This window comes from Indicator indicator, chromosome 5 (genome assembly GCF_027791375.1).
Source record: "Indicator indicator isolate 239-I01 chromosome 5, UM_Iind_1.1, whole genome shotgun sequence".
In the NCBI taxonomy this organism is placed as follows: domain Eukaryota; kingdom Metazoa; phylum Chordata; class Aves; order Piciformes; family Indicatoridae; genus Indicator; species Indicator indicator.
The window spans coordinates 27,398,713-27,412,821 of NC_072014.1; the positions used below are offsets into that span (position 1 = coordinate 27,398,713).

The following is a 14,109-nucleotide window of genomic DNA, read 5'->3' on the forward strand; positions in this document are numbered from 1 at the left end:
TGATCACTGGGGTTGTAGCGTGCCAAGAGATGATGCCTTGATCATTGTATCTCACCAATGCAACCTTATGAACACCTGATGAAGCAGAAGGTTTGACACAAGAGGGCAGGTGAGATGACAAGTTACTGTGGTTTGGATGCCACTTTTGGATTTGGGTAGATGGGTGAACAAAGACAAGGAGAGGATCCTGGTGTGGCTGCCTAAATGTACTCCTGGCTATGTGACACAGAATGCAGTGAGGAACTGCTTCATAACTGCACTGTTGTACGGAGGAAAATGGGCTGGGAGAGTGGGAAGACTGGAGAGACTGGATTTGCCATACCAGTAGTTACGAAAAGGGAGGAGAAAGAAACAGACCAACGTCTAGCTTGGAGGGCAGCAGAAGCTGACATATGAGGAGGGCATGGTGAACAGCAGGCAAAATCCTCCTAGGAGTGTGCCAGTTTCTTGTTTTTAAATGCAATGATCACATCTGGGTTGGCAATGCTGATCCATAGGGGATGAAGAGAGTGGGCGGCAGCAGGGCAGGACAGCAAAGTGTTGACGTCTGCCTTCACTCCCCTTTCCTCACAGCATGGGTCAAGACTGCTCAAAGCATTGCGCAGGCTTGGCTGAGGAAGAAGCAGAGAGGGATACAGGTGTCTACGTGGTCTCCTGTGTAGCATGGTGATGCTTCTGGCCTTAGGGAGCATCTCCCTTCTTCTATTGCTCTTCCATCTAGCAAGCTGGCTAAAGAAAGGAGGGTGGCAGGTGGCTGCTGGGGTTTTAAGATGCCACAAGTTGTTCACAGGATCCTGCTATCCAACTGATCCTTCTGCTTTCATACTGCTCTTTGTGCCTATCCTGTGCTTTCTTACTCTTTTGCCCCTGAACCAAGCAGTTCATGGTTTTTTTGCTTCCCCTGGTGCTGAGGGACTTCAGAGTGAATGAATCAGTCTTCCTGCTGATTACCTTAGCTCTCTTCACATTCTGTCTGTGTCACAGCTCCTATCCTTTTCTTTTACATCACCCTGCTACTGGCCTTTTTTTCCCCCCCTTTATCTTTCAATCTTTTTATCTTTCCTTTTTTTATTTCTTTCTTTCTTTTTGTTTTTCTTTACCCCCTGCCCTGCACCTCCTCTCCCTTTAGCCAGCACAAATTCAGATCCTAGCCAACCTGGCCTCCTCCTCACCATGGACATGTTTGCCTTGTACCTAGCCTTGGCTCTTTTCATGCTTCTCTGCCACTCTTCTCTTCCAGCATTTACCAGACCTGACAGAGTTGAGGTTGAATGGGAATGGTGGGTGAGAGGTGTAACAGAAGGGGTAGAATTAAAAATTTTGGGGAAAATACTGTGTCCATTAAATTCTTCTCTCTCATTTTTCATTTGGCAGTCGTGTTGGTTTCTACGTCAACACATTCCAGAGTATAGCAGGCCTAGAAGAGAACTTCCACAAAGAAATGAGCAAGGTAAGGCAACTAAACAGTACATCCTACTAATGCATCCTCTCCTCATTGGTATTTCAAAACAAAACAAAACAAAAACCAAAACCCAACAAACAATAAAATCTAAAAAAAAAAAAACAGCTGAAGAAAACAGAGAGTTGCCCAATGCCAAAGGAAAATGTTAACCTTTAGGTTTTTCTGAGCCACTAAGAAGATAGTAATGTAAAGGGATGGAGCACAAGGAAGAAACCACAGTCCTATGCAGCAGTGAGGAGTTTGTGTCCCATGGCAGGGCTCATTTGCTGATCCACAGAGGAAAAAGAAGCCATTTTCTGGCCTATCTCTTGCTGCCTTTTTTTTTTTTTTCCTTGTTCATCTGTTATGGATCTGTAACCTATAACCTGGGCACTTTCAGCCTGGTGTCTATTTGCTTCTGGTGTCTCTTTTTCCCCTTTGCTGCCTGGCAGTAAGTTGCAATGAACTATGGGGGCTGAAACTAGCAGGGAATTTGCCAGTCTCAGAAGACTTGAGACCTGCCTCACTCTGGTCCCCAAGAAGGCACTTTCCAGCAGTACCTCTCTGCATTTTCACCTTTCCTGCCCTGTTACCCAAAAGAAGGCATTTAAGTGCTTAGCCTGGACTACCATTTGGCCACGAGCTGGGAGTTGCAGCAGTAAGCAATGTTATAATGTGGTGGTGGCAGGCTGGATCCTGGTACTGTGCACCAACACCCAGAAGAGACTTCAGGAACAGTCTCTGGGAAAGCCCCACATTGCTGCTTTAATTTACAAATATGTTCTTGTTCCTTCACGTAAAAGCTAGAGAAGTCTTGAATTCCTTAGGTCTGCACGCTGCTCCTAAGAGCTGCACGCCCTCTGCACTAATCTTAAAGAGTGGCTGAGAGCCCAGCTGGAAAACTTGTATTCCCTTCCCTCCCCAATGTCATCCTGACAACAAGACGGCCGCTAAGCAACAAGCAACATTATGGTCCCTCAATTCCCAGCAGTCAGGGGCCCTCTGCCTTGGTGTAATGCATCCATTTTGAGCCCTGCTGACACTTCGTGGGGACCTTTCCAATTAATAGCCTGTTCATCTCCGCTGAGGGATGAACTGATTGTTAAGAATAAGGAGGATTGTTATAATTATCAGTTTGTTGCTGTCAACTTACATTCAGCAAAACACTGGAAAGATGCTTGTTAGACAGGAATTCTCTTGTATCATGTCTTGGATTTTTCTTTCCTGAGGAGTTTTACATGAGAGCATGGCTTTTGCTTTGTTCTGTGAGAACCATCTGTTTCTTATTACTGCTATAGCATCTCATTAACTGCTGGTGTTGCTGGCACTATGCCTCCAGCATTGATTGAATTGGATCCTTCCTCCTACCAATGACAAATCTGGCATCTCATCTTGTTTATGAATTGGCTGTTCCAGAATAGGAGTGTCTGGAGTGAACACTGCAGCCTCTGCAAGGAGAGTTTAACCCCTAATACTGCATTTCTGCAAAGCTCTCTGAGTCCTGCCCAAGCCTAGATGGTCCAGGCACCTTGTAAACTAAAGGCTTATTATTAGCTGGAAGTCCAGCTGCCTTTGGCTCCACAGTTGGAGTGCCCAAGCTTTGTAAGCAGGTCTGAGGGACAGCTTTGGCAACAAATCCAGAGTCAAGCTTCAGTTTTAGCACATAGATCCTTAAGTAAATGCTCTGCCCACTTCTGCAGTGGTGCCTGGCAGTATGCCGGTGGGGGCAGGTGATAGAGAAGCTAAGAGAATGATCTGAAAGGGAGATGGAGCATTCCTATAGGTGCCAGCAGCTCTTCAACAGTTTGAGTTCTCTAGCATTTCATACCCCATAGAGGAGTGGAAACAGATGTGGGGCTGTCCTCTCTTGGGATACTGAGTATGTGTACATGCCTGGGCGCAAGCTTGTGTGTGATCAGCCTGTGCAGGGCAGACCAGACTCTCTTCTCTAGCACTTGGGCTCTTTTCTTATTATTTTTCTTTCTTCTTTTTTTGTATTTTGCAGTTGAACCAAAACCTCCATGATGTCCTGCTGGGTCTAGACAAGCAGTACTCAGGCAATGCCTTCCCTGTTAAAGCACAGCCCAGGTCAGTAACTGTAGGAGTACTGTCTTTCCGTCAGCAATGGAAGAGGGACCAGAATGTCACTACCAGGGATGTTGAAACCTCCATGTTGTCAGCTGGGGAGTGATTTAACTACTTGCATGTAGCCAGTTAGTGCCCTCCTGAAACCCCCGAGAGCATATCCAAGATTTGCACCTTGGGGCCAGGTGACACAATACTATACCTCTTACCTTTCTAGAATATCATCTAAAGGCCTAAACTTTCACTAGATGCTGATATTTAGGCAACTGACTCTTAGCTCTGCTCTTGTAAAGTTGAATTCCATGCACTGTCAGGTAATACCAAGCTGCCTTTCCTTCTGGGTCCAGTTGCCCAGCACCTGGCCTGTTCTTTCCCTCAAAAGCTTCCTACAGCTTGTAAGCTTGAATGCCAAGAGCTCATTTGTCCCCCCAGCCTTCTCTTTGGCCCTCCATACTTGAAACCACCTGTTTTCCACAGCTTTACACCCCTCCTGCCCCTTCCTCTGCATTGTGGAAGTAATTGCAGCCTCACTAACGTGAGGCCTCCTGATCTCAGAGCACTTCCAATCTTTACATGCGCAAGGAGTAAATGTCCTCCAGGACTTTAATTTTATTTCCTCAGCTGAGTGCAGTCCCGTATGGTTAAGTGCAAGTCTGCACATTCTCTAGCTCTGAGAGGAGAGGTTGGGCTCAGCTGTCTGGCTCCCATCCAAATGTGTGAGTGATGAAACAGTGTCAAGCTCTGGCTTCCAGCTGCTGCTAATCCCACGTGCTGGATAAGCAGGAGCACAGCCCAAGTCCACAATTGGTGTATTGATGGAGGGAAGAGGTGAAGTCAGCATGAAGTAAGGGCAATCTGCAGTTTGAGTGCATTGCTTCAGAAGGGCTGGATCAGCTGTTGAGACCTCTGTGCTCCCTTGTTTCTCCTCCCTGTTTAACCTCCTGTTGCAGTTGTGTATAAGATGACTTGTGTGTCTTGTTCCAGCAAGGTGTGTGATGCTTGCCAGCTCTAAGAAAGAGAACATTTGAGTTGAATTTGGTCCCTGAATTTTGGATTGCTAACACCAAATTTCCAAGGTGCTAGTAGGAATGCTTCTTGTGAAAATAGTATCTTCTTCCCAAGTTAGCACATGGTGTCTTGATCATCCCAGCCTCACAAGACTGAAGCCTGATGAGGGATCTATGGTAGCCATCCTCTTAATGCCATGAATCATGTCTCTGACAGCAGTATCCTCCAGGGTCCTTGGAAGAGGATGAGGTAACAGGACATAGATGAAGGCTGTAGCCATTGCTTTGTCCGGTTCCTTCTTTTCTTCCTCAAGGAAATGATTGTGGTGACAACCTGGCCCAGACATGTTTGTTGGCATATGGCATGAAGTTTCTGGCCTCAAAGAGCTTCCAATGAATAAATGACCTATCCTTGTGATTCCTGTTTCCACAAACTCCTAGCTTCATCTGGGACTGTAATGGCTGTCTCAGTTCCAGCTCTGTGCTCTTTGGCTGAGTACAAGACCACATGGCCCTAAAAACCGACAGTGAGCATGCAGAGACATCCCTGTCTGGGTAACAGTATGAGTGCTGCTGCTTCATTACTTAATCCCTGCATCTTGGCTGAGATGCTAGACCTGCCCTAGAGCAACTCTCTTCCTCCTGAGCACAGTGGAGCAGGGTGTTGTAAGAAGATGTAGCAAAGGTTTGCCAGGCTATTTGCAGTGACCAGGAAAGTCTGTGAGACACTTCTGTCACTCCTGCACATCTGGCCTCTCTTTTTTTGGCTGGGCTGGAGCAAGAGTGTACAGGAGGAAATAGCCCTCACTGTTCTGATTGCTCATTGTGGTCTGCAGCAGGAGCAGATGCTTCCCTCCACTGGGAAGGGAATTGGAGAAGAACACAATGGCAGGAAATGAATGAGGAGGTGTGAGAAGAAAAGCAGTTATCTGTGCACATCATTCTGACATTCGTGCAAGGCTCTACAGAACTAATACATTGGATGAATCTGATTCTGGCTGTGCAGCACAGTAGCACAGAGCAGCTGATGTATTTCTGGGAACATCAGACATATTAGGGCTTTGTTTCTGGAAGAATTTGGACATTCAGGGTTCAGATGCTAAGAAGACCAAGGAGATCTGTAGTGTTATCTTAGTGTGATTGGACAAACTGGAAAAAGGCATGGTAAGAAAGCTGCTGATTGGGCTCCATGTGTAAGACTGCACACAGATTCCTTAAGTAGGAGAGAATGAGGAGATTGTTTCTTGTGCACCAATATTTACAGGGGAGAATCAGGAGCTACAGTTACCGTGAAAAAGGACATTTACAGTTCTATGTTTGTCTATATAGAATCATAGAATCAGTTAGGGTTGGAAGGGACCACAAGGATCATCTAGTTCCAACCCCCCTGCCATGGGCAGGGACATCACACACTAGACAAGGCTGGCCAGAGCCTCATCCAGCCTGGCCTTAAAACACCTCCAGGGATGGGGCATCAACCACCTCCCTGGAAAACCCATTCCAGGCTCTCACCACTCTCATGGGGAAGAACTTCTTCCTATATACTTCTTCCTATAGTTTCCTTTTCTTCTTCTCCATGTACACCATGGTGCTATATTCCAAAGAACAGTGGGAAGACTAGTTTGTTCCAGTTTATATAGATCTTTGACAGGCACAAAAGGTCCTCTTCTACTGTCTCCAAACCAGACTGTAACTTTCTAGGAACCAAGGAAAATATATACTTGTTTCTGTGTGTTTGTGTGTATCTCTGTGTGCATGTGTGTGTGTGTGTATGTGTGAGAGAGAGAGGAGGTCCTGTCATCTTGATTACAGTGAGTTTTGTGGCACCAAATGAATGGTTGCTCAGAAGCTTAACTTTTCCTCCCTGGTTTGACTGTGCCATCCTGTAACGGAAATGATTTGCGTGCCATCCTCAACAGAAAGAAAACTAAACTGTTCGCCAGGCTGAGGAAAAAGATGAGCAGGTACCGGTACGGAGAGCAGCATTTCCATGTGTTTGATTTAGTTCTTAAACCTAGTGAGGCTGTTGCTGGACTCTAACAGCCTGGCACGTGTTAACCCTGTGATGGGAGAGGGGTCCTTTGCATGATGTGATGTGTTCATGGCCTGTTGGGTCCTGCTGAGATCTTTCTGTGTCTGGATAATCCCATTAATTGCTTGTGTGCCTGGTTTGATTCCTTGCTTCTTTTCCTATCTAAGAAGGCAGAGTGAAAGCTCAGGCACCGTCTGTTCAGCTGAGCTGGTGTGGCTAAGAACACAGCGCTGGGGTTTTTCATGGGTAATATGGGCAACTTGTGACTAACAGCTTCTAGTTTTACCTAGTGGGGCTTGTCCTTTCGAACAGCTCTGAAATGCTGCATTCTCATTCCCTGCCCAGCTAGGGAGGACTATGAGGCAGGTCTTACATTCTCCTAAGTCCTGTCCTATCCACCAGTTGCAGCTGGGAGGATGACGAGGTGGGAGAAGGACACTTTCAGCTTCAGTCCTTACTTGCTCTGCTCTCCTCATTATCTTGCTCCATCCATTAAAAATTTTGTGTAGGGTTGAATGAAAGGAAAGCATCTTGTCTTGAGTAAGACAAAATGCCAGCATCTTGCCTTTCAAGACCGTGGTGGCATTGAATAACTGAATTGCTACAATGCCTAGAGTTACCATAACCAAAGTCAAGGACCCTGACAAAGAACATGCTTTGAAGCAAAGCGGAGATTGCTGCATAATGGCATGGTAACTTCCTCTACTTTTTGGAGCTTTTTAGTCTTTGTGTTGGTGCTCCTTCCATGGAATCCTTAGAGGAAGAAAAAAAAATAATTACAAGTCTCAAGATTATGTCCTACCAGCAATAAAAGCACGTGCTGGGGGATTGGGATCCTTGCTTTTCTGATCCTGGCTTCTCACTGACTAGAGCAAGTCATGCAACCCTTCTGTTTGTCACTGTTATGCATCTTTTTTAAAGTGGGAGGTTGGAGGGTAGAGAATGGTAATTTCACAGAGAAGGTAGTGGGCACATATTGATTTTATATTTTCCAATGAAAAGTAGTGAAGAATGTCTTATGTTATTACTATTCTGAGGTTTTCTACTGTAGGAAAAGGAGAATTCACAGGAGTACTTCTCTGGATGTCTGTTGCTGGTCCTTGGCTGGACCAGTGTTGTACCCATGCTAGGGAGGAGGTCTAATATTTCCAGTCCCTGAGAACAGACAGATACTACCCCAGAGGAAGGGCTAGTAAATCTCATCTTGATGAGCTCTAGCCACAATGTACTTCTGCTCTGCCCTGGTAAAGCCCAACTGGCTCAGCATTTGAGGTGCCTGACCCGGACCATGTTCATGGTTTCTGCTGTCAGAGCAGTTGCTGGAGTCACAGAGAAATGTGCAGCCTCTGGTTTAGGCAAGGGAGGGTCTGGGATTTGGTCACTGTTTGATCTGCAGCAAGAATGCACATTTGTGCCACCACATGTTTGGGTATGTAGGTTCTTTTTTCCTTCCTTTCTCCCACTCCCTCTCTTATTAATTTTTAAAAAGTATTTCTCCAACCTACACTGGTGCTAAAAAATAAATTACTTTTGGCTAAAAGGCAGCCTTGTCTGAGATGCTAACTTTTTTTTCTTTTTAGCTTGAGAACTTGGCAGGAGTTGGTCTATTTTTACCATATTAGAAAGCAGATTTCATCTTCTAATGTGGGATTGGTACAAGCACATGGGAACCCATCTGTAGATGTTACTCTCTTCTTCCAGGACAGATGAGCCAGCCCCGGGAGGGGCGTGGAGGCTCAGCAGCACTAAAAGATGCTTGGGTATTTTGGCTTTCTCTTCAGCTGGAGTAACTGCACTAGACCCTGTTCCAGCTTTCTATTAGCAGAAAAAAGTTGACACCCTTCCTTCCATGCCTGATATGCCTGTATTTGGCATCCTAGATGCTCATGGGAAGGAAAAAGAAAGAGCAATAACTGGTTTTTTTTGACCTGTTTTTACTGTGACTTGCATTTGGTCAGTGTGGACAGTCCCCACCTTCTCACTTTTCCCTGTGTGTGCTGAAGTAAGCAGTTTGGAGTCAGGGCTTTGCTCTGTATGGGCAGTGTGTGCTCCTTGGGGACCCATGAAGGACAGAGGATTCTGGTGACAAGCTCATTTGATGCTAATTGCACTGGCTAAATGTGTGCAAAGCAACAAGTGCAGGAATGAAGGTGGCACTCAGGGGGCTGGAAAAGACTCAGCCAAAATTATTACTGGCATTTTGCTAGGGGAATTGGCCAACACATCAAACAAACTGCAAATAGTAGTGACTTAATGAAGGCTTTAATGTGGGGCCCTCTCAGCCCTTGTAGGATGAGGGGAAGAAATTGGGCCACTTTTCATGTGGAAGCCTTTTACCAATATATCTCCAAATTAAGTCCCTGATGGGTACCAGAAATAAGACACTAAAATGTTGTTTCATGGCTTTTAGAAAATAAGCCTGTACTCCTTTCTCAGTGGGAGAGGTGGTGCCTTTCAGGTCCCTAGAAGGGAACAGTCTATGCTTGTGCTGATAGCCAATAGGCCTGATGATAGCCAATAGTCCCAGTATTCCCAGTGTAGTCTGGGCATTTGAGGAATCCTGGCATTCTAGCTGTAGATTGCTGTGTTCTCTATCTTCTCCAAAGTGCTTTCAGCTCTAGGGAAAGTAATGTGGTGGGTTTTTTTTCCTCCCTCCACTCTAGCATCACAGGACATTTTCTGTGATTTTCTGCTCTTCCCTGGAGACTTCAGTTTAGAGCAGGGCTTCCTTATTTTCACCCTCCAACCATTACTACTTCTAGTCTGTAGAGCAGCCTTGTCAGTTTTGCAGAATCCCTCACACAACTCACTGTTTTGAAAGTGATTTCAGTGTAGCTCTGAGGAAGGACACTTGTAGGCATATTCAGCCAAACTGAAGAGCTGTAGAGGCTAGTATGCTCCTCTTCTTTAGGCCCTCCTCTTTCCCTTTTCCTCTTCCTTTCCCTCTTTTTTCCCTTGGTGTGTATGTGTCCCTGGTTGAGAGCTGCTGGCAAAGAGCATCATTGGATTTGTTGCATCATGTTGGTGTGCTGCTGGCATCAGTGTTGTCAGAAACACCTGACCTGCATGCGGACCTGAGAACAAGTGCTTCGTGGGGAAAATGTGTGTGGGGTGTGGACATGGGGAGAAAGAGAATGGAATGGGTGAAGGAGAAATGAACGAAGAGGGTGTGGGATGGGGAGCTTGAAAGCTGGAATGCCAATCAGGGGAAAATGCTTGCTTCAAAGGGGAGGTTTGTTGAAATGCCTTGTTGTCTCTTCCTCCTTTTGCTGTCCTCCTGCTCAGGAGTGTTTAGGAATGAGGCCACCATGCGTGTTAGCTAGGGATCACCACACCTCAGGTTTCCAAGTGTGAGTGGATGTAAATGTATGGAGCTCAGCGGTCTCTTGGGACAGAGCAAAGAAAGTAATCACAAAGTTGCAGAATCAGGTCTGCATTTCTCTAGTCTTGGCTCTATGCCAAGATTTATTACCTCAGGTTGTAGGAAAACATCTGTTCTTTTCAGGCTTCTCCCAAGGCCTTTATCTTTCCAAGAACTGCAGCTTTCTAAGTGTAGGCAAGTGTCACTCACTGTAGATGAGGTTGCACAGCTCTTTTGCAACATCCTGCAATGTTCTGATTTTCAGCTGTGTATAGTTTTGCCAAACTGTAACTACTTCTGCTAAAATATCCCCTACCACTGTCAGTGCTTCTGCATGATTTGAGATTACTTGATGAGTTGATTTTTGAGGACTGAGTTTCAGCCAAGATGATGTAGCTGTTTCTGAGAATTAGATGGAGAAAAGGTTTTACCGTTATCCCTGTTGGATTTTCTGGTAACCAGCTCTTTACTAGATCTCTTCCATACTTGGAGGCACAGACCTGACACTTGACCAGACCATGCTCTTAGGGGAAGGTGTGTGATGTCCCCTTGCCATTCCTTTGATAAATCTGATTAAATCTGGGCAAATTGTAAACCAACAAATCCCATTGGCTTATGCTCCTTGCATCTTAATTCCCTGAAGAATCTCTCTTTGTGTCAGAGTCCTGAAATAAGGACCAACTGGAAGGGCAAAGGCAGAAGGTGTTTATCACTGAAAACAAGGCTGGGAAGACTTCCTGTAATGGAGAAATCTTTAGCAGCCACAGTCTCACTGTTTCTTTGCTTGTCTGGCATGAGCTGTGAAACCTCTGGCTACTTTGCTTCTCTTCCACCTTAGGTGGTTTGTACCACATGAAAGAATATGATACTCTACACATACAGTCTTAGTTCAGGTGTTGCAAATCCATTAGTCATAACCCATGCAGGTTTTGGTACACCACCATGCAGAAAAAATTTAACCTGTAGAATTTAAAACTAAATAAGCTGCACAGAACTCCTTCCCCCATCTGCTTCCCCACTATTAGAAAATCATGACTTAAAGGAAGTTATGTTAGAATCTAGCAGAGTTAAGGGGATGTGGTTGGTTTTATGGTTTAGTTTTTCAGTCTGAGGCAAAGTATATCCATACAGTTGGAATTTAGTGAGTAGCTTCCTGCAGAGTAGTGCTGCTGTAGTATGTTGGACTACAAGTGACTCAGCAAAGATGTTTCTCAGAAGCTTGTAGAAGCTTCAGATGTCTTCATCACATGTCTGGATGGTGAAGCGGAGAGATAATGGAGGCCACTGATATGTGCTGGTTAGCACAACTCCTCCTAAGCCTGGCTCAGACTTCTCTCTCTTTCTTTCCCCTCTTTCTCCCTTTCTCTCTCCACTTCCTTCAGTGACAGCACCCCAGCGAAAGCAAATAAAAGCCCCTCACCTCCACCAGATGGATCTCCCATCACCAGCCCTGAGACCAAGACTGTCAACCATGAGCTGGAACCGTCCACTTTGGAAACACCTGGGGCAAGCATCCCGAAGTCACCATCTCAGGTAGTGTCCCTATGACATTGGCCGGATCTCTGCAGTATGAACGCTGAGGGCACATAGGAGAGTCAAAGACTTCCATCAGCTGCTTTTTTCCGACCTCTTCCTACTACTGAGCACAGAGTTATGATGTGATGGTTGTTTTCCTTCACTGCTGGTTCCTGAGAATGCAAGTTGCTCATTGATCATTTCTGCATCATATAGGGAACCACCAAGCTGTCTTTGAATGCCTCTATAGGAGGAAGGCCATTTCCAGATAGCTTCTTACAATATTTTTCTCTCCACTGTATTTTTAATTATCAGAATTATCTAGGGACAAAGAGGGTATGTTTGTACATTGGCAAAAGGGGGCTTTTCCAGCCCTGTGAGATGGTGGATGCCTGGCAGTGTCTTTTCAGGACTTCTTCAGGGTCGCTGCTCAACATTGCACAGCCTATAGCACTTTCACCACCACACTAGTCCTTGGAGTAGGGTTATGTGTATGGGACAGAGAGGATAGTGAGAGAGAGGATAGTGTGTCTTTCTGGGGTTTTTTTTTGTGTTTTGTTTTGTTTTGTCTTTTTCCCCAGAGATTGCCATAACTTGATTGAAATTTGGAACAAGAAATTGTACAGATCTATTGAGTTACTCACTGCAGATTTCACTCACCCTGCTTGTGGGCTGGCCTTGCTGAGTTTGCCTTTCCCTTTGCCTTTAAACAGTGTGAATAAGCCGTGTTTTTGCCATCCTGCAAATGCTTTCTCATGCATTTGCTGCCTTCCTGCCCACAGGAATGGGGCTTGGAGGCACCCCTTGTCGAGCAAGCAGTGTTCCAGCACACCCCTGACTGGAACCTCAGATGGGCCATAGTAGAGACTGCAATGGTATTTGCAGCTAATGCTGCCACCGCCTGGCAGCTCTTCCCACTGTTTACTTGATTCATTCTCCATGGCCCCAGTACAGTGAAGAACGAAGCTCCACATTTGTACTAGTTGCTAGGAGACAGAGCTGACTCCAGAGGGACGACAGGGTTTTCATACTCAAAGCCAAACCTGGGGTCTGTATGGGTAAAGTCTAGAAACTAAGTGTGTCAGCTTGCCAGCCAGGTGGAGAACACAAGTGTCTACACTCTCAACAGTGTTCAACTCTAATACTGAAATCTTCACAGGTGTCACCTCTTTTGACCTATGGGTAAGTGATTTGTTCTGGGGTCCTCCTAGGGACCTCATCCTCTGGGGGTAGGGTGGAGTAAAAAGCAACAAGCAAGTACAAATCTCTGGCCTCTTCCTGTCTGAAATACTAATGCGAACCATAAGCAAAGGCTGTGGAGCGAGACAGCAAACAGAAGAGACCAAATAAATACTAACTAAATGTTGAACTGTTCTCTATGCCAAACCCAAAACACAACAAACAAACAAAACCCCAACAAAACCTTTTACTGTGCTTTAGTTCTCAAACCCAGCTTATTTTTGTCTTCTGTAAGAAGTGACTGCTATTAGCTATCCATGCTGAGTAACTTGATGATGACACAGGGCTTCAAGGGTCTGTGAAATTTCAAAGGTCAGACTTTTGCTCTCAGTTACACCATTGAAGCACTATAATGACACTTTTGAAATCAGTGCAACTAGGGCAAGTTTAGATGGGTAAAGCTTTATGGGACCAAGTCAGCAGGAAAATTTTTAGGGGATTTGTTGTACTCTAGGTGGCCAAGTTAGTTGTGTTTGAACCTCCAGGTATAACCCAACAGCAATACACAGTCTGCTTGTCTTTGAAATATGGTTTTAGAGATTGGAAGTAATGCTGGATGCTGTGGAAATGTTGGAGAAGGAAGAACACTTACTATTTTAGAGAAATAAATAGCAGAGAGATCCCAACCCTTCTGCTTATTAGAGTTTGTAATTAGAGCCTTCTATTTCTGCAGATCGCAGCTCTGTTCTGAGAATAGCTTTTCCCTGAATATTTTAGTCCCTTCTTGCAACTGGGGATTTTCAGGAAGGGATTGTTCTCAGGGAATATGGACAGACCACCTCCTGCAAACAGGGAAAACTTGGAATTGAATGTACTAGTTTCATTATTTCCTCTAGCCATCTATTCAGTGGAAAGTGTGTGTTTGCATACTCACTTACACTCACATTTAAATTAGGATAACACAGTGTAAAACTGGGCATATCCTTAGCCATCTAAATAAATGCCATGCAGAGCTGGAGGAGTGTGAATACGGGACTAGGAGTCATGGGTTGCTGTGCCTCAGACCTGGGCCTGACACTGATTTACTGGGTGCCCATTGTCAAGTGTCTGAGTCTTGCTGCCTGGGGATCCTAGGTATGATGAGAAGACCAAGTGACTGTAAAACATCACTGTAAATGGAAAACATTGTCATTGCTGCACATTGCTGTGGTGCTGGGGACTTGTATGGATGCTTTACTCCCACACAACAGCAACTCCTCAAAGTTTGGTTTCATCTAGCAATGATCACTGAGCCTTGGACATAGGAAAATGTGGAGAGGATGTGGATGAGTTGATCTAGAGAGGGCTGACCACAGCTTCTCACAAGGTTGTGGATGCGTGTCAGTCTGTGTGTTTAAGCATGATGGTGAATATTAGGATGGGTTAGAGTTACAGAGTCAGACTTTGTTATGCATCCTCTAGAATCTCCATCTGGGAAACACAGCTTTGT

At 45.3% G+C, this 14,109-nt stretch overlaps 1 protein-coding gene across 9 annotated transcripts in view; it reads left to right on the top strand.

The window, feature by feature from the left end:
• BIN1 (bridging integrator 1) overlaps positions 1–14,109 on the top strand; it is a 91,811-nt gene that overhangs the window by 62,458 nt on the left and 15,244 nt on the right. For 6 of the 9 annotated variants that reach the window (XM_054380733.1, XM_054380734.1, XM_054380737.1 and 3 more), the window contains 3 exons: positions 1,375–1,450; positions 3,447–3,529; positions 11,309–11,459. In XM_054380733.1, the coding sequence (XP_054236708.1) occupies positions 1,375–1,450; positions 3,447–3,529; positions 11,309–11,459 (310 nt within the window). Of the gene's footprint in view, positions 1–1,374; positions 1,451–3,446; positions 3,530–6,452; positions 6,498–11,308; positions 11,460–14,109 lie in introns of all 9 variants that reach the window. The other 3 variants (XM_054380735.1, XM_054380738.1, XM_054380740.1) reach the window with 1 other exon arrangement.